This window comes from Lithobates pipiens, unplaced genomic scaffold (genome assembly GCF_037356315.1).
Source record: "Lithobates pipiens isolate NorthernLeopardFrog02 unplaced genomic scaffold, aLitPip1_a1.2 Scaffold_25, whole genome shotgun sequence".
NCBI lineage: Eukaryota > Metazoa > Chordata > Amphibia > Anura > Ranidae > Lithobates > Lithobates pipiens.
Genome location: NW_027507787.1, coordinates 90,388,186 through 90,409,246, shown reverse-complemented (window position 1 = coordinate 90,409,246; position 21,061 = coordinate 90,388,186). Strand labels below are relative to the sequence as shown.

Here is a 21,061-nt window from a genome sequence, read left to right as displayed (position 1 = left end):
TATCCAAGGAATTGAGAAAAATGAGGAGTTCTGTTGAAACCAAACCACGGTCAGGTAGACCAACTAAAATTTCGGCCACAACTGCCAGGAAAATTGTTCGGGATGCAAAGAAGAAACCACAGATAACTTCAGGTGAAATACAGGACTCTGTTAAAACGTGGTGTGGCTGTTGCCAGATGCACAATAAGGAGGCACTTGAAGAAAGATGGGCTGCACGGTTAAGTCGCCAGAAGAAAGTCATTCCTACGCAAATGTTACAAAGTATTCCCCTTACAATATGCCAAACAGCACAGAGACAAGCCTCAAACCTTCTGGCACAAAATCATTTGGAGTGATGAGACCAAAATTTAGCTTTTTGGCCACAACCATAAACTCTTAATTTGGAGAGTCAACAAGGCCTATGATGAAAGGTACACCATTCCTACTGTAAAACACGTCAGTGGATCACTGATGTTTTGGGGATGTGTGAGCTACAAAAACACAGGAAATTTGGTCCAAATGAATGCCCAGATGAATGCAGAATGTTATCAAAAAATACTGGAGGAACATTTTGCATTCATCAGCCAGAAAGCTGTGCATGGGACATACTTGGACATTCCAACATGGCAATGATCCAAAACACAAGGCCAAGTCCACCTGTCATTGGCTACAGCAGAATAAAGTGAAGGTTCTGGTGTGGCCAACTCAGTCTCCTGACCTCAATATCATTGAGCCACTCTGGGGAGATTTCAAACATGCAGTTTATGCAAGACAGGCCAAGAATTTCCAGGAACTGGAGGCTTTTTGCCAAGAGGAATGAGCAGCTTTAGCACCTGAGAAGATGGAAGACTGAGAAGAGCCTCATCCACAAATACCAAAAAAAGACTTCAAGCTGTCATTGATGTTAAAGGGGGCAATACATGGTATTAAGAACTGGGGTATGTGAACTTTTGATCATGGTCATTTGGGTAGTTTCTGTTACCATTATGAATTAAAAAGCGTAAACACAGTTGATTGATAATAAATGGCTTCAGCCAAGCGCCATGAGTGAAAGAAAAGTTTTTGTGTTACCAGTCATTCTCTGAAAAATAGCCAAGAAATCATAAATTTTGCCAGGGTATGTAAACTTATGAGCACAATTGTACATTAGAAACATAAGCAAGATGTATGCAATGCATTTTATCGTAAATACAATCAACACTGAAGTACCATCATCAGGACGGCGAAAATATTTTATTTGATGAAATTTAACACTGATCAGGTGAAATACATTATAGCCACATTGGGAATCTTTTGGAGAACGTACATATTTACACAAAGCTGTTTTCTGCAGATAGTTGTTGCTCATCTCCAGGTTTTGTTTTTTGCAGTAAAACGATCTCGTGTCCTGGATCCAGAAGGCCTGGCCATTGGAACTATTATTGCCACATCTAAGAAAGCCTCCAGAGACCTGATAGACCACTCATTTAACAAGTCAGTACTTCTTTGTGTTGACCCGTCTGGTATATATTCCTATAGATACTCTATTGGGGGGGGGGGGTCAAAGGAATATAGGTCAATAGCATCTCACTGTAAAACACTCTGCATAATGGCTAAACCATGGTCCCTTGTTGTCGCCAACCTAAAAATTGCAGGTAAAAACACAGACAAATCAAATATTTTATATACTTTCTGGCAGTTTTTTTCCGTTAATTATTTTTATTCACTTGCAATGTACCTTTGAATTGCCTTGCACAGCCCCCCCCGCTCCACGCCCCTGCTGCATGTCATAGTCCTCTCCTCTTCTGGGAGTTTCTAATTACGGTCCATACTTCTCCAGCTCCTGTGCCCCTCCCCTCACCTCCCTAGATAACCTTGATTTTAGCTGCCAGGGGAGCAGGGGTAGGCAACCTTGGCACTCTAGCTGTGGTGCGCCTACAGCCCTATAATGTATCACTTGGGTGACAGTCCTGAGTCTACTGGTGCAGAAACGCCTACGACTGCAACTTGCAGAAAATCGCTAAAACACGAGGAATAATCACCTCTTTTATAGTTGTTACTGCAACAGGTATCCCCATAGAGAACTTTCACCTCTTGCTCCTGTGACAAGAGTTAACTTTTACATTTCCTATGAATTGCTGTCTGCTGATAAGTCATCTGGGCAAACAGAGGAATAAAGCAATTCCTAAATCTCACACACGCGTTCATGTAAAGTAATTTTCAGTGTTTTTAAATCATACCTGGTGTTCCTGCCAAGCTGTTGTTCAGACACTGCCTATTAGAGGATGACAATTCTCTATCTCCAAATTGTGCTCCTGTATTGTCACCATGTCACATAGGCTTCCAGTGGAGACTACATGTGGCTGGTTCAACACTCATTGCGCAGGCACTGTTCACTCTTGTCCCTATAAGGACGATTGCCCTAAAAAAAGGCATGCAGTCATCACTGGAGTTCATGTAGGCAGAAAGTGGCTTCAAAGATGCTGGAGATCTGCAACACTGTGATGCAGTAAAGGAGTAGTCTCCAAACTGCAGCCCTCTGCTTGCTTTTATCCAGCTTTTGGGGCACTGTTTCATCCACTGATACCAACAATAATTTCCTTCTCCACTAACAGCAGTGAAAGGGCACAATTGCTCCCACTGACACCAGCCATGAGGCACAATTGCTCCCACTGACACCTGGACTTTTTCTACTCCCAATCGCCAGTTTGCCCCTCCCCCCCCCCCCCCCTAAAGTCTGAAGAATAGTAAACTGGCCCCTTGTTAAAGTTTTGAGACCCCTGCAATAAAGGATGAAAAATAGGTTAACACAATTATTGTGGAGTTAAACATAACAGCTATACAAAAAAGATGGCAACCATCCCAATTTATAACTAGCCTTTGCATTAAGGTGCACATGGAAAGGCAATGCACATTGCAAACGATTTCCTAGAACGCTTGCCAGCTAACCTCCAAACTAGTCAAATTGACTCTTAACAATTCAAGCTAAAACAGAGGGTTTCCTTGCACACATTTGCAAATATATGTGGAAGCTGCAATGCCCATGCTGGTAAAGTGTGCTGAGAATTTTTTGTTTGTGATGTGCGTTGTCCTTCGATGTGTACCATGCTGCAAAAGCTAATTATAGAATGGGATGGTTGTCATCTTTTTTGTATAGCTTGTTTGCTGATTCAGCATGGGGACACATTGGATGACTTCAGCTGCCATAGTGCTCATAAAATCAGGAAGCTGGGCAGTGTGTCCCTGTGCCTTTAAGGAGGGCGGGCTCCCTCCAGGCAAACCTGCCCTTATTTTATCCATTCTTATATTTTTGCTCCAATTTGGAGACTCAAAAATATAGAGTTAGGACCGCAGTGTACAGAGGAGCCTTGGTGTGGGCACTGCAGCTTCCACATGTATTTGAAAATGTGTGCAATGAAACCCTCTGTATTTAATATGAATTGTTAGACATGGCCAATTTGGTTTGTTTGCAGGCTGGTGGGTAAGTGTGCTGAGAAATGTGTCTGTGATGCAGTTACACTTGAAGCTTCAGAGTTGCATAAAATAGCTCATTTCATAGACCACAAGGGCTTTAGACTGCCCTCCTATTTTCTTCACACCCTGGAGATGCCCCCCCTTGGAAACATTCAATTTTTGCCAAATTGCCCATTACTTGCAGGCGCTTAGTTGGGACACAGCAGACATAGCTTCAAGAAGCTTTGATAAGAACAAATGTTTGAGTGGTCCATAAATGGGGGGGGGGGGTGTCATCTCATAACTGTACTCTCTATTTTCCCATTCCGTTAGTAAGTTCTCCTATCAGATAACCTTGAAGACAGTCCTGGGGAGGAGGAGTGGACCCGCTGATCGACTATGGTGATCAAGGGAATCCTTAATACTACATCGATGGAGGCGAACTATAAAGTCTTGTCCTGGCAAGGCTAGTCAAAATCTACCCCGATGCCTCCCCCCTCTGTTTCCGAGGGTGCGGGCAGGAAAGAAATGTTTCATATCTGGTGGTCCTGTCCAAAGGTTCAAAGATTTTGGACCAAAATATTTAATCTTCTCTACTCGTTTACTGGGGCTAATATACCTAAACAAGTTAAGACAGCGCTATTTACCAACTACTAGGAAGAGATTTCCAGACATTTGAGAGCCCTTGCCTTTTTTATTTTTTGTACCCAAAAATCACTATAGCAGAAATACCCAACGGTTAACCTTGCGTTGGCCAAACACAAAATATCTTGGATTACGCTTCATGAAAAATTGTCAGATATGTTGTGGGACTAAACAAATAGTTTAAAAAAAGTTTGGCACCCCTGGATCAAATATCGTCAATGTCCCGGGTTAATTGTGGTGTCCAAGGGGTCGGCTGGCTGGGTGTGGGGGATCTGCTCTCCTTTTTTTCCCTGCTTCTTTCTTCTTTTCGTCATCTGTTCTCATGCTGATCAGGTGCAGGCCTTTGGACTTTTATGCATTTAGGTCATATAGAAGATCCTGGTCCCCAACTCTCTGGTACTCGGAGCACAGCATTGCATTTCTTTATCATACTTGACTTTCTCCATCCCTTTTGGAATAGAAAACACAGTTTAGACTTAATGTCCAGTACTGTAATAACCTGACATCATATTGTTTTATGTGTTTGGGTTACTTTCGTGATCTTGCTAACAGATGCATTCTTTGCTCCCTTTTGTTTTACTGTGGATCTATATACATAAATACTGTCTACGCTTTGGATGGCTAAGACTTGCTTGGCTTATGGCATTATTTGCCACTGCACCGTTCTAATACAAATTTTTGCATTTTTGTACTCTGTAAAAACGATTGGAAAATAAACTTCAGAGTCGCTTTTCAAAATCTCTTAATGTTCAATCTTTTAGAGAGTTTGCCAGATTACGGAGTACAAATTGAATGAAGAGTTTGGATATACTGAACATTCTGTATTTTATCCTCATTTTAGATACATTCTCCTCATCTTCTTCATTTTCCACCTTTCCACAGGCGTGCTTTTAATGAGGATGAAGACGAACTGCCAGACTGGTTTATTTCTGAGGAACGCAAGCATCGTAATGTCCAGATTCCTGTAGACCGTCAGACAATGGAGGAATACCGCCAAAGGCAACGAGAGCTGAACGCTCGGCCAATCAAGAAAGTGGCTGAAGCAAAAGCCAGGAAGCGAAGAAGGGTGAGATGTCTTGTAATTATGATTTGAATGACAGGTGGCCTCAAGCAAAGCTGACAGTAAAACAATTCAGCCAGTTCAGTTAGCTGGCATTAAATATACATTTGAAATACTACATTCAAGAAAAATAATCTGTAAGGTGAACTTACACAGGAACCCCTCCTCACCCACCAAGATATGGCTTGGAATGATGGTGCTAGCACTGTTAGCCACCCAGGCTCTATTGCATTGTACAGTGGTGGTCTTGGAAGAAAGATTCCAGGCAGCATCTTAGTAGTGTGACGATCAATAAAGTGTCAGCAGAAAAGAATTATGGAGCGCTACACTGTGTACGAGCCTAAAATAGAATATGTATCTCCTTATATCGTATACATGTACGTGTTCCAGGGGCTTCTACATGCCTCTTGATTAGGACTCAAAAAGTTTACTTTACTTTTTTTTTTAAAAGAAAAAATATAAAAATGCGCATCCAGTATAAAATATATACATCTATTAAAAAAAAATCTCTATCTCTATCTCTATCTTTTATTCACCATGTTGAAGGAAGCATGTGAAAGCCCCAGAAACAGATTGGCATATGCAGTGCTGTGAAAAAGTAAAAGTATTTGCCCCCTTCCAGATTTTTTTTTTTTTTTGTATATTTGTCGAACTTAAATGATTCAGATCATTAAACAAATTTTAATATTACACAAAGATAACTTGAGTAAATACAGAATCCTTGTTTGATCTGAATCATTTAAGTGTGACAAATATGGAAAAAAAAAAAAAAGAAGGGGGCAAATACTTTTTCACAGCACTGTATAAGGACATGTGGGCTCATAACCGTGTTGTCCACTCTTCTTTTCTGTGGATTTGTTCCCAGGCACCCATTGTGACTTTTTCCTATATTTAGAGCAACCATTTTGGGGATAATTTACCCCCCTCTACCCTCTAAGAAGAACCCAAGACTGATCACACAGGCTGAACAGAATCTTTTGATGGTTATTCATGTGTAATAAGACTTTAAATTTAGTGGGTTACCTGGAATTTATCTGCAGCGCTGCCCCCACTTATTATGTCTTACTGTTGCAGCAAGCTCCACCCCTTCAGATTGTGTCGGGATTTGACAACATATATTACTGGGATGCAGATTATGATTCTCTGCTGTTTTCCCAGTGATTTTACTAACCCGATGCCTCTGATGCATAGTGAATACCTTGTAATCATGCTCATTGGCAGGATCATCTCTGCCTGTGGCCTTGAGTTGCTGGGAAATAAAAGGATTATGTGCATAAGTAACTTTTTTTTTTTTATCTTTTTTGTGTGTGTTTATTCTGTAGATGCTAAAAAAGATGGAGCAAGCCAAGAAAAAAGCAGAAGCAGTGGTTAACACCGTAGACATTTCAGAGAGAGAAAAAGCATCTCATCTTCGCAGGTTGGTGACTTTCTTGGGGAATTGTTTAAAGGAGAAGTATGGGAATTAAAAACAAACCTTTATACTCATCACAGCTGTCCCACATCAGCCCTGAGACTGAATACTGTTCTTGTTCTGGTCAGAAGAAAGACCAGTGACTGTTAGCTGCAGCTCTCTACTCTGCCCCTCCAGTGCTCACTCGAGTGCCGGCCTGGAGAAGGGATGGACACAGCTTCGGGTTACAGCTGCACATTGAGAGCCAGCTGTCAATCGGGCAGCTTGGTGGACCTTGACCATATCATAGGGGAACACATGAGCGACCCTCTGTGTTCCCCTTTGATATTACAGATTCTTTGCTTCACTCTAAGGGTGCTGCCACTGGTGCTTGACATAGCGAATCCACAACTATGGACTTTTGAAATATGGACATATTTGCGTATCGTTTTACTGTGTTCATTATCATATGATTTAAATATGTAATACCCCTTTAGTGCTGCCGTTGTCTTGTTGACCTTGACAATATGGTTGGGCTCCTTCCAGAACCTGAACAGCGAACTATAGCCCACTAAAAGCTGACTCTAGGGTACAGAAGCACAACATTAAGTTTACTCATATAACCCACAAAAGAAGTATGGGCAAAAAAATAAAATTGGCCATACTTCTCATTTAAAGAGGAACTGCAGTCTGCTCACATAATTTGTAATAAAAACATCTTTGCCATTCTGAAGCTTCCCTCCGACCACTTTGCATATTATTTTATATATACTGTGATTCTGTACTTGCCAAATATGCTGCAGAAATCTCCCTCCACTGAGTCTGGCTGCATCCATTTTAACTGTGGGCAGCTGAAGCTGCTGCCTGTTCACTTTCTGGTTTTACACACAGGCACACCTCCAGCTCTGCAGCTTTTATTGGCCCTCTGAAATCTTTGTGGCATGGATTACACGTTTCACAAACATTTCTTGAAGATTCTGGTCCATATTGACATGATTTAATTTAATTGCTGAAGATTTGTCAGCTGCACATTCATGCAAAGAATCTCCTGCTTACGTCCCAAAGATTTTCTATTGAATACCGATCTGGTAACTGGCCTACCATCTATATTCCTCAGCAGGAACCTGAGAATCATTAGACCAAGGCTACATTTTTCTAGTTTGGGTGACCCTGTGTCCTTCAGCCTCATCTTTCTGCTCTTGGATGTTGTAGCTCATCCTCCCCATGGTTCCATGTGTTCTCCATTCTGAGATGCTTTTCTATTCACCACAGTCATAAAGAGTGGTTAGCTAAGTTACTGTAGCTTTTCCATCATCTCCTGCCAATCTGGCCATTTACCTTGGACCTCTTCAGGATGGCCTTTCCTTCTGCAGAACTCCTGCTTGCTGGATGTTTTGTTCTCTGTACCATTCTTCAAAAAACTCTAGAGGATGTTTTGTGTGAAAATCCCAGGAGATCAGCAGCTAACAGAATACTCACACCAGCCTGTCTGGCACCAGCAATCATGTCACATTCAGAATTAAAGAGATCACATTCTTCCCCATTAGGGTGTTTGATGTGAACATTATCCGATGTTCTTGACCTGTATCTGCGCAATTTTATGTATGTATAGGTTCTGCATACAATAGAAGTCACTGTGGAACGAATTATCTTAGTTTCCATTGACTTCTATGGGGAAACTCACTTTGACATGCGAGTGCTCTGGATTACAAGCATTCTCCTGGAATAGATTATGCTCGTAATCCAAGATTCCACTGTATTTTTTTTATTTTTTTTTTATACATACACCTAAATTATCCTACCCCCAATTTACTTTACCATATATTGACAGTGCAGCACAAATTGGCTTCAAGAGAGAAACCGTATGTAGGAAATGCCAAAGACCTTTCCTTTTAACTTGTATTGTTGCCATGGCGGGCAGCAAATGCACATTTTAATGTATGTGCTGCAGTGCCTCTCCCCTGACCCCAACACTCTGCTAATGCACCTGCATTACAGCGCACCACAACACAATAAATTACTACAAAATAGGGAGATCTGATTTGACAGTTTGTTGGCAACCATTTGCAAATCATTGAGCATCTTTCATGCAACACATTAATGCACCATAGTGCTGTGGATATAGTCTCTTAAAGTGAGCTAAATCTGGAAATACTTCCCCAGCAAAGGTCTGGGCTTTGTGAGGCCCCTTGCCAGTGCCAGCACCTTCTCCCTAGCTTCTTTGGTTGTCTTGATTGGCCAATGCAGGATCACATAACGCTAATTATGTAAGTATAGGTGTTCAGACATCCCAGCACAAAGACACCATGCTGGAAATGTAAACTGAGCTGCACAGGAGGGGTTATGCCTGGGTGGGGAATTCCTGCCTTATTTTGGCCACCTGATCTGTGGTGACATAATCCAAGTAGTCATGTATATGAAGAGCCCTGTAGTGTGCACCAAGAAAAATGTTAAAGTTAAAATAAAAATCCTAATTTTGCTTTAGGAGATTACATTTTTATGATCTGTGAAAAATAAGAAAAAAAAATCTGGTCGTAAATGGGTTAAAGTGGTAGTAAAATCTGCTTTAGCTTCTTTTTTTTGGGGGGTCCCCCAGGTGGGTTATGCGATAATGTACTAGTATGCTCAGCATGTTATGCCACTTGCTTGTAAAACCGAGCCCTCCAGCGCTGAACTATGATCCATCCGGCGGGTCCCGGGCGCTTCTATCTTCGCCTAGTCTTTTTTTTGCGTTCTGTGCCTTTGGCCATTTAAGAGGCACGTTTGCATCACATCGCAGCAGCACAGATTTGGGCCCTAAATGTTCGCTGAGCTGTGCATGCACGGCTCAGTGTATATCACAGCTGACATTTGAGACGATAGGGTCTCTTCTGTCATACGTACCCTGCCTGTCAGCAACTTTTCACAATGCTGACATTACTACCACTTTAATGTGCATTTGGACAATTCCAAACATGTTCTCTGTGGACATTAAGACTAAAGTTCACCTGTCTTTTATCAGTTGATATTTCTGTAATGGTTTACTTATTACTTCTGGCTGTTTACATTTGCAGTATATACAAGAAAGCAGGCCTTGGGAAGGAGAAGCGCCAAGTGACATATGTGGTATCCAAGAAAGGTGTTGGAAAGAAGGTGCGCCGTCCTCCCGGAATCAAAGGGCAGTTTAAGGTTGTGGATGGAAGAATGAAGAAGGACATGAGGGGAGAGCAGAGACAACAGAGGAAGAGGAAGTAGTCATCACATGGGGAATTTTAAGTGCCTTTATGGGTCATATGACTACTCCTATAGATATTATATATCTTGTATGAACAGATCTCTATAGTCTACTACCAGTTACTGGTTTCACCTATGCCACAATGAAGGGCATCTGTACCCCTTTGTTTGAAACTGAAGCTCATTTCTGTTGGTGACAATTTGTGGGCTCCAAGTTGGTGCCAGTAAATAAATGAAACACAAAGTTTGTATGTGCGCTTGGTATCTTGCATGGTAAGGGCAACTGTACAACGATTATAAGCTGTCCTTTCGTGAATTCCCCCCCCCCCCCCCCCTTAATGTGCATGCAAGCTGCTGCCCCATTCATTCTTATGGGAAAGCCTTACTCATGGTGGCCTCCAGCGGAATACAGCTCTCCCATAGGAATGAGTGGGACGGCGGCGCTTGTGCATTAATAGGAAATTTATTATGCCAGCAGGGATGCCCAGTGAGAAATTATGGAAATGAGAAGAAGACTTATACGAGGTGGGTTAGACTCATGGGGGAGAGAGAATTCCTTAAAGGATACATTGTTCCAAAGGCACAGGCGTTCTTCAACATCAACCTCAGAAGTCTGGATCACTAGCTATTTGCAACCTATGCCATGTGCAGGAGTTCCTTACTGGGTCAAATTTCAGTTGTTAAGCGCTCTGTCTAGATTCGCTTTTGGAAGAAGCTGGGGACTTTGAGAGCTTTTTTTAAAGCTACCGCAGTGCATTACATTGGCAAAAAAAGCTGAATGGATGCACAAGATGATATTACAAATGATATCACAAGATGAAACACAGAGATCTACTTTCAGTCTTCAGGCCCTCTAAGCCTCATAATTGCCAAACATGTTTCGAACTGCTGTGAACAAATACTTTGGAATACAGACCTTTATAGCAAACCGGAAGCTGAAAGTATGTATGAACAGTTCCTTGTACTAAAACTATATACAGCCATGTAAAAAATTAAGTAAAATTATTGTTCTTCTATTTGAACAGGCAAATGGTAAACCGTTTTTTCAAAACCGTGCCTACAGATAAAGATGATATACATGGGTAATAACGAGAACATTTTCCTTTTTCAAATATTCAACAAAAATATCAATGCTGTAATTGATGTACTGTGGAAAATGTAAGTACATCCTTGGCGTCAAAGGGTGGTATTCCCCCTATGGCAGAATTGACTTTTTGTAGACATTTTGAAAAACTGCCCATCCGTTGCTGCCATAGACTTGTAAAAGTTTTGACCACTTCTTCATAAAAAAAATCCCTCAGATACAAGATGTTTGTGAGTTTCCTTGCACAAAATGCTCATTTCAAAATAACCTACAAAATGTAAATGGGAATCAAATCAGGGCCTTGATTAGGACAGTCCACAGCTCTCTATTCATCATTTAGACAAATAGTCTCAGGTTCTCATCAAACACACTTTGCTATGAATGTATAGTTAATTCAATATAAAGATTATCCATTTTTTTCCACCTGTGTTACAATGAAAATTTTAGCTCTGAAAATTAAATAAAACTTCCCAATTTAATGAATTGTTTGAGGCCTTTGAGAATAAAACGGTAGTTGCAATTTTTATGTAACAAATTATAAGGAAAACACTTGCAAAACGATTAAAAAAAATAACCCATATAATACACAATTACACCACTTGTAGATTTTTATTTACAGTGCAATAATTGATTTCAAATAATATGGTGACCTTTTAAAAATTATTTGCCAGACTCCTAGGTAGCCACAGTTTTCTTTCTGAAAGCCTCAGAGAGCTCTATCTTTATGATAGTTCTATCTCTATGAATCTCTATCTGACCTGTGATCTATCCATGATCTTGGCATGACACCACATATCTCATTAGCAAAAGAGAATGTATAACCATGTCTGCAGGGCACAGCGGATTGCGAATCCTGGTACTCTGGGCCCAGTAATCATGTAATCACTATGTCAGCACAGCTGGTATGAATGAATTCATACCAGCTATGTTGACTATGCTGTGATTGTTCCACAGTTATCACATGGTACCTGGGTCCAATCAGGGCACCCTGTACCTTGTGATTAGCTGTAGCCAATTATCGATCATTAGAGATCACAGCAGGCATGAATGTAACCCATTCATGACAGTTGAAAACTTGTTAAATGATTTTCATTGTAACACCAAAGTGTAAAAAAAAAAAAACCCTTATCACCCCCCCCCCCCCCAGAGTAGTAGTGTTACTAGAGTGAAACTACTCTGATGAAAGTATATAAAAAAATATTTTGTTACAAATGCCACACTAGTCATATGATGATGCTGTACTGCACTGGTGACCGCATGTAAAAAAAAAAAAAATTATAATTTTGTTCAAATTTCTTTTCAAAAGAAATTGTGACAAAAAATTACAACTTAAAAAAAATGTGCCATGTCTCTTGATAAATGCCTCATACTGTCTACTTTCCAAAAAGGGGCCATTTTGGGGGGAATCTGTACTGTTCTGGCATTTTGAGACCTCAAGAAATAAGATAGGCCGTCAGTACATCAAAATGTATACATTTTCCAATATATATCCCATAGTTTGTAAACACTAATTTTCACACAAACCAATACACTTATTGGGATTTTTTTTTTTTTTTTTTTACCAAAGAATACATTTTGGCCTGCATTTATGATAAAATTAGATTTTAGTGGATATGTTTTATGACAGAAAGTAGAAAATAGTTTTTTTTTTTCTTAGTTCTTTTTTCATTTAGAATTTTTCATTCGCAAAAACAAAACCCAGTGGTGATCAAATACCACCAAAAGAAAGATCTATTTGTGTGAAAAAAATGATAAAAATTTGTGTACAGTGTTGCGTAACTGCGCTATTGCCAGTTAAAATAGCACAGTGCTGAATAGCAAAAAATGGCCTGGTTATGAAGGTGGTAAAACCTTTCGGAGCTGAAGTGGTTAAATAAGATAAGTTCCACTTACATATTTCATAAGGAGGTTCTAATCAAACACCAGCTTTTCATTTCACAGATTTGAAGTAGTATTAGATTTAGGGGGTATGTACTTTTCCAGCATGACAAATCTGCATTTTTTTTATTTTATTTAGATAATGAAAATGATACACTTTGTCATTTTGTTCAAGTATGTCACATTTACTTGTAGCACTATTTGACTTGAGATCTGTTTGCCTGCTGAGATATGTTTAAATATTCAACAATTTTCATGGAGTGCGCTTACTTTTTCACATAACTGTATATACAAGGTCCTTAGTGATGCATTTGGAGTTCTGTTTTAATCATGTAAAATCTTGGACTTACAAAAGGTATGTAAAAATATGAATTTTCTATTTTAGATTTGTTGTATGTCATAAATTACACTGACACAGCTTAAATTTGTGAATAAATTACAGCTGTTCTGGGACCTTTATCAATGCTGCATTTCTTTTTTTGTTTCTCATTTGTTGATATAGTACCTTGTGAAACACCACTTTTGTTGAGAAAAATTACTCCTGTAGATCACATAAGCATCAGCAGATTTTTTTTATTAAAGTGGTTGTAAGCCTTCCCATATACCCAGTGAAATGAATAGTCTCAGATTGTATTTAACAAATCCTCTAACATACAATTTAATTGTTAATCTGCACTCTTCTCTTTTGTACATCCCTTCAAAAGGGCTAGTTTTAGATAAAATCCTTGATGAAAGCACAGGAGGGGGGTGGAGTGCTGCAGTTAGTGTGTGAGAGCTGATTAGAGGAAAGGGACACCCCCCCCCCCCCCCTTCAGCATAGAAACTGTGTTGTGAATAGACAAACTGTGCTGAGCTCTCCTCCCCAACACAAGTTTTATCTCATGTTTGGAAAAACTTGCCAGAAGTGACATATGCTGATAACAGAGGCACAAAGCACAAGAGAGAACAACACTTGGATCTTTGGAGATAGAAAAGTAAACGCTACAGATATACAGGTGCATCTCCAAAAATTTTTTATTTCTTTATCGTACATCAGGGGACACAGAGCAGCCATAATGACTAACTGGGTTATACACTACCTATAGGTGAATTGACACTGGCAAACCAAATAGACCGGAAGACCTCCCCTATATAACACCTCCTACACAGGAAGTACCTCAGTTTTTTTCGCCAGTGTCTTTTTAAGGTGATGGCCAGGGTTGGAGAAGCTCTCCATGGTCTACCTAAAAGAATGGTCCTGGAACAGATCTTGAAGGATTTAAAGGGCTAAATAATCTGATCCTTCCGGATGGGGATACATTAAAATGGATAGTACCCGAAACCTCGTTTTCACAAGAATATTACAAGGTATTGCCTGCAATGTGACACTCCGGGCGCTGGACCCTGGGATCCAGATGCTTGGTAAGTAAAAAGATCCCAAAGGAGTTCCGGCAGGGTGCTTTACAGGTCCAAGGTAGTGCCCCCATATTCAGGGGGATAAATAAAATAATGATGTATCCGCGCTTAGGTCAAAGGGGAAATAAGGTGTGCAGCCTACCCTAGGTCCCCAAAAGGGGACTAGAATGATAATAGTGCAAGTACGAGGATAAATGGTGATACCTATATAATGAAAGTGCTATGTGCCTCTATCGTGACTAATAAAAGTGCATATATCAATAGTGTAATCCTAATAAATTACCAATGTGCATATACCAGTGGTGTAAACCTCACTAGGTTGCCAAATAAATATGAACTTAAAGCGGAGGTCCACCCTAAAGTGGACCTTCCGCTCATTGGAATCCTCCCCCCCCTCCGGCGCCACAATTGGCGCCTTTCAGGGGGGAGGGGGGGTGCAGATACCTGTACAGTACAGGTATCTGCACCCACTTCCGGTGTAGATTCTGCAGAAGGTACGCCCCTTTCCGCAGAATCTACGCCCCTTTCCGAAAGTCCCCCGCTGCCTGCTGGGAAACACACGGATCCCAGAGACAGCGGGGACTATCATTATTGTGCAGCGCGACTCACGCATGCGCAGTAGGGAACCGGGAAATGAAGCCGAAAAGGCTCCACTTCCTGATTCCCATACAAAAGATGGCGGCGGCAGCACCCAAGAGACGATCGAGAGATCGGCTTTGGGTGCCGACATCGCGGGCGCGCTGGGCGGGTAAGTGTCACTATTTTAAAAGTCAGCAGCTGCAGTATTTGTAGCTGCTGGCTTTTAAAAAAAAAAAAAAATGGCGGAACTCCTGGCGGACTCCCGCTTTAATATAAATAAATGTTTGAAGTGATACATAAACCGTGAGGTTCCAATAACAAAAATGCAAGTATTTAAAAAAATTAATATATCTATAAAAATAGTCTCAAAAGTGTAAGACAAATGTTTAAATAGTAAAAAATAGTTGAAATTATATAAAATTACCCCAAAAAATTAACGTGCCAAGTCCAAAAAAATACATTATAAAAAAATCAATCTAATCAGAGTCTTATGTGATAATTAAGTGCTTGGCACTGACGATAAACACAGGAACAAATTCCAGGTGAATTTTAAGTGTTCCCAGTCTTGGGTCCCCACTCACCAGCTCCAATAACCCCTACAGGGGTACCTCGCATAGCATATAGGCTTGATGTACCGATACTGTTTCCCAAGATAGATCATGCAGTCAGGCTCCAACCTTTCCAACCAGTATCCAGCTCCTATGGACCTTCCAAGGATATCCCGCAGCTGGACGAACTAGGCGCTTTCTCCAGTATAGATAAGGTTTTAATGTAAAAAAAAAATTAGATATGGGCTCCCATAGTGTAGTATTCAAATAAGGAAATGTTTTTATTCCAAAATTAAAACCGTAAAAAAAAGAGAGATTAAAAAAAAAGTAAAAGTAAAAAATAAAAACAAATGTTCCATACTATGGAAACTCCTCACAAAGTCCTACAACTATGGGAGAAATGACAGCTTCAGACCCATATTCAGGGGGACCTGGTTCTTGAAGGTCCAAGCGACAGAGACCCGCCGGGATGGGGGAAGATTTGGATCTCACTTTTTAGCAGAATTCTATGGCAGGAATGGTAAATATTTTTAAAAACTCTTTTTGCACTTGAGTAAACCAAAAATGTATTTGCAGTCTTACTTTTTTATAGGACCAGGTGTCATATTTTTTTTCTGTCCACTTGGGCAGTGGTGTTTGCGGTACGGCTGCGCTTCTGTGTGGAGGCTTCCAGCCGGGATGATCCTAATAGGAGGACGGCGGCTCTTCGGATTCCCCCTCACCTGTACACCTAGTTCCTGTGCCGGCGCCTTTGGTGGCATTTTCCCACCGCTATGTCACAAACGACAATTTAGCATCAGCTTTAGCTGGGCTGGAGGGAAAAACAGCAGGTATGATTGCTTTAGTTTCCCAAGGTGGAAGGAAATGGGATAGATCCCCTTCACCTGAGCTCCCACCTTCATTGGAACAGGATTGGGAAGACGTGGCAGTAAATGACTGGGCAGAAAGTTAGGCCACAGACTCTACTTCCGAGGAATCGGGTTCTGAAGAACCATTTTCAGCCTCTCAATCCCAGTGATTGCTAATCCAGTCCCTCACGGAGATTGTCCGATCAGGATTTAAATGGCCTCCTGTAGAGGTCCCTGAGGTTTCCTTTTCTTTAGGATCTCTATGGCCTTCACAGGTCCCTTGCATCCGTTGGTTTGCACTTTTGTACCCTATGGAGGAAAAGTATATAAGAAAATTGAGTATGCTATCTGTGGACGCTGCCATTTCCTCTGTGAATAAGAGTCTTACCTGTCCTGTAGATAATGCCCAGGTGTTTAACCACTTAAGGACCGCCTCCTTCACATATACATCGGCAGAGTGGCACGGCTGGGCACAATCACGTACCTGTACGTGGCTCTTTAAGTACCCAGCGGTCCTGAGCTCTGTGACCGTGGCCACGGGATCAGTGGACCCGATCGCTGCTGTTGTCCCGCGATCGGGTCACAGAGCTGAAGAACCAGGAGAGGTCTATGTAAACAAACCTCTCCCCATGCTTCCTACTGTGGCTGTCACCGATCGTCTGTTCTCTTTTATAGGGAAAGACGATCAGTGATGTCACATGCCAGACCACGCCCCCTACAATAAAAAAAAAACTGTCATACATAACCCCTACACTGCCCCCTAGCGGTTAACTCCTTCACTGCTAGTGTCATTTACACAGGAATCAGTGCAGCACTGATTGCTGTATAAATGACAATGGTCCCAAAAATGTCCAATGTGTCCGCCATAATGTCGCAGTCACTGATCGCCGCCATTACTAGTAAAAAAAAAAAATATTAATAAAAATGACATAAAACTATCCCTTATTTTGTAAATGCTATAACTTTTGCGCAAACCAATCAATCGCTAATTGCGATTTTCTTTTACCAAAAATATGTAGAAGAATACGCATCGGCCTTAGCTGAGGAAAAAAATTTTTTTTTAATATATTTTTTGGGGGATATTATAGCAAAAAGTAAAAAATATGGAATTTTTTTCAAAATTGTCGCTCTATTTTTGTATATAGCGCAAAAAATAAAAACCGCAGAAGTGATCAAATACCACCAAAAGAAAGCTCTATTTGTGGGGAAAAATGACCGCCAATTTTGTTTTGTAGCCATGTCACATGACTACGCAATTGTCAGTTAAAGCGACGCAGTGCTGAATTGCAAAAAGGGGCTTGGTCCTTTGGCTGCAAATTGGTCCGGGTCTTAAGTGGTTAAAGATCCAGCAGATAAGAATATGGAGTCTTTATTAACCACTTAAGGATGAGCCTCTTTTTGAGATGTGTTGTTTACAAGTTAAAAATAGTATTTTTTGCTAGAAAATTACTAACCCCTAAACATTATACTTTTTTTTTTTCTAAGATCCTGTAGAATAAAATGGTGGTTGCAATACTTTCTGTCACACCGTACTTGTGCAGCGGTCTTACAAGCGCACTTTTCTTTATCATACATCATGGGACACAGAGGCTCATGGTAATTACTAAGTGGGTTATATCTCACCTTCAGGTGCTGGACACTGGTGTAATCAATTAGACAGGAAGTTAACTCCTTATATAACCCCTGCCCTACAGGGAGTACCTCTGTTTTTTTGCCAGTGTCGGTCACGGTTAATGAGTGCTCCTTAGAGGGCCCGAACAGGGTCAGGCAGCTACGCTATCAGATCCATTCCAAGAGCCAAAGAAATGGATGGTACCTGATCCCAAAGAACAAGGTTTTGCCTGTAACGATTATCTTAGGAGAGCTGGGCCCTGAGTTCCAGCACCTTGGTCACATTGCTATACAAGGCCCAAAGCAGTGGACCCTACATACAGAAGGGACCCCATTCTTGAAGGTCTGGCATGACATCAACCCGCTGTGATGGGTGAAGATTGGGTCACTGTGATATTCCAGCAGTACCCTGCAGCGAGGAATGGTGAGTCTGCATTTGTTTGCAGTGTCTCTATTAAGAGAGCGTTCTGACTGTCAAAGGGTTAATCCGTCAATATGACGGGCTTTCTTCCCTGGAGCAAAAACGTATATATGAAGCAAAAATTGGGGAGAAGGTGAGACCATAGCGGGCTCTCGAATGCTCACAATGGGAAAAGAAAGCAACAAGCCAATGTTGATCAAAACATATATATAGTAAAAAGTAAAGTATTGAAAAAAAATCACGCAAATATCTAAAACCATGAAAAGAAACCCTACATGTGAGTAACAAATCAAAACCTGCGGGATCCTTTCTAGGGCAATATCATGTATACAGGTTAAATAAGTAACTGTAGCAAAACAGCTTTTCCCCCAGCCACTAGAGGGCACAGATTTGCTCCTAGCCTATTGTAGGCAGGAAGAAGGGCAGCCATTACCATGTGCTGACAGGTCGGATGGCCTTGGAGACAGAACAGTAGGCTGTGAGTGCCAGCTTGGGAACAGGTACAGACAAGTCATGATTACATGTTGCATATTTTCTGCCTATCCATGGGGCATGTACATGCTGTAAAGGCCCGTACACACGATCTGACTTTTTGACAACAAACATGCAAATTAGTCGTTTCAGAGCAACATCCAACCGTGTGTATGCTCCATCGGACAAACTTTTTCCGCTTTCATCAGACTTTTGGCTGTGCGAACAGACAAACTTTATCATACATCACGGGACACAGAGAAGTTATTCATGACTATTTGGGTTATACGCTACCTCTAGGTGATTGGACACTGGCAACCAATAGCAAGAAGGTTCCTCCCATATAACCCCTCCCATACGGGAATTACCTCAGTTTTGTAGCAAGCAATGAAAGTCCCAGAAAAGAGGGGAGGGATCTCTGTGTCCCGTGATGTATTCAAAGAAAAGGATTTTACAGGTAAGCTGTATTTAAAAATCTGCTTTTTCTTTACGGGACACAGAGCAGTTATTCATGACTATCTGGGATGTTTCGTCAATTGAGCGTTCCAGTGAGGACGTTGTAATCGGATCCGTTCGGATGGCATGAAGCTAAAGGAATGGTACCCGAGCCTCGATGCAAGAATGAGGTTTTGCTTGTAATGTGTCCTATTTAGGCGCTGGACCCTTGGATAGTGGTATTCTGGTCATTAATTTGCCCAAGATAAACCCAAAGGGTGCTTTACAGGCCCAAGGATGTGGACCCCAAGATGGGGGACCCGGTCCTTGAAGGTCCACAGAGGCCCTACCCGCCGTGATGGGGGAAGATTGGGCCTGGCTCTTCAGGTCCTGCAGCGTGGACTGGCGAGTACTTCCTCTGGGATTGCTATGTTCCCCTCTGTTACTGTGTCTTTTCTCAAAGCTGTTACAGAATGTCTCCATGCTGTGTGTTTTATAACGATGAAAAGCTGGCACATGCGGAGACACCAGTGCCGTGCGCACGTGGTGTTGCCGTACGGTCGTACGCGTGCACTATTGAGGTGATTTTGCCTCCTACAGTCGGTGGTCTTCAGGCACGCATGCTCCGTATTTTGGCGCCACTTGCGGTATACATTCAGGTGCCACGCCTTCCATGCGGATCGAATGGCGCCATTTGGGACCTTTAAAAAGAGGCAGTTCACCTGGTGTGAGCGTGGAGGCATAGAGCTTGTTGGGCATGTGAGTCTGTAGGTTTTTGGACACAGTTGCATCAGGTTAAAGGGGACAGTGTTAAAACTGTAATAGCTGCTGCATACTGGATTACAGTTAGACGCTCAGAGGGAGTGCTGTCTTCCCATACTTGTAAGCAATGTCTTCCAGGAAAAGATGAACAGGGAGCAAGACCAATACAGGGTTAAGAGTACCTCCTTTAAAAACAGGAGATCAAACTCTTGAGGATATTATTCCAGTTTCCCCTGAAGGTCCTGTGGCTTCTGGCCCAGCTGAGCCATTGCATTTGTCAGACATTGTGCCAACAGCTGGCGCCCCTGCCTCAGCTTATGTTACTAAAGATGATTTGGCATCTGCCTTATCTGGCCTTGAAGGTAAAATAATGGGTATGATTGCCTCGGTAACACAAGCAGGGAGAAAAACGTAACAGATCTCCTTCTCCAGAGCCTGATCCTCATCTGAGCATCAGGGTTTTAATAACCAGGCAGGGCCAGGGGACCCAGACCTGGAGTGGGAGGAGGATCTGGTCGCAAAGGATCGGGAAGAAGGAGAAGCTGAGTACTCTTCAACGGGAGAGTCTAGCTCGGACGAGCCATTCTCAGCCTCCCATTCCCAAAAATTGTTTGTCAATTCTCTGACAGAGATGGTTCGAACTGGGTTTAAATTACCCCCAGTTCAGAAGACTGGACCCTCCTGTTCTACTTTGGGCTCTCTTCGACCTCAGCAGGCTTCCCAGGCATTTCCTGTGCATCCTTGGTTAGAACAGGTGATCTATGCAGATTGGGATCATCCTGACAGGATATATTTACCTCCAAAAAGGTTTCCCCTCTTGTATCCTATGGAGGAGAAATTCAAGAAGAAGTGGGATACAACTCTGGTGATTGCCGCCATTTCTTCAGTAAATAAAAATTTGACTTGCGGGGGCGTGGTCTGGTCATGGCCAGGTGAAGACGTGCTTTTACTGAGCTCCAGGCCTCCTTGTATCCACCGCGGGCTTTCTACCACCATTGAACCTGGTATAATGTCCTCTAAGAAACGGGCCACCCAGCGCACTAAACAGCAGCTCAGTCGAGCCAACACTTCACGAGCCTCCGGTGAGCTACACCGACTGTTTCATCTCTCGAGTGTGGGACCCTCCGAGCCCAAGATGGCGGACTCACGTGGCCTGGACTCTCCGGCCTCGGAGATAGTGGAGGAGCCTTCCATGTCGGAGGGTTCGCGGAGCCCGCTGCTTTATACGGGCTCACCGGCGGCACCGTCCACAGATCTGGGTGACCCCGGTGCCTTGCCGGTTTACCGGACGGACCCGGAATTGAAGGCCC

At 42.0% G+C, this 21,061-nt stretch overlaps 1 protein-coding gene across 2 annotated transcripts in view; it reads left to right on the top strand.

Moving 5' to 3' along the window:
* The window catches only part of FTSJ3 (FtsJ RNA 2'-O-methyltransferase 3), a 68,927-nt gene extending 55,787 nt beyond the window's left edge, over positions 1-13,140 (top strand). For both annotated transcript variants that reach the window (XM_077454663.1, XM_077454664.1), the window contains exons 19-22: positions 1,350-1,452; positions 4,939-5,122; positions 6,439-6,533; positions 9,560-13,140. In XM_077454663.1, coding sequence (XP_077310789.1) covers positions 1,350-1,452; positions 4,939-5,122; positions 6,439-6,533; positions 9,560-9,740 — 563 coding nt within the window. In that variant the 3' untranslated portion in view covers positions 9,741-13,140. The remainder of the gene's footprint in view (positions 1-1,349; positions 1,453-4,938; positions 5,123-6,438; positions 6,534-9,559) is intronic.
* Positions 13,141-21,061: the final 7,921 nt, after the last annotated feature.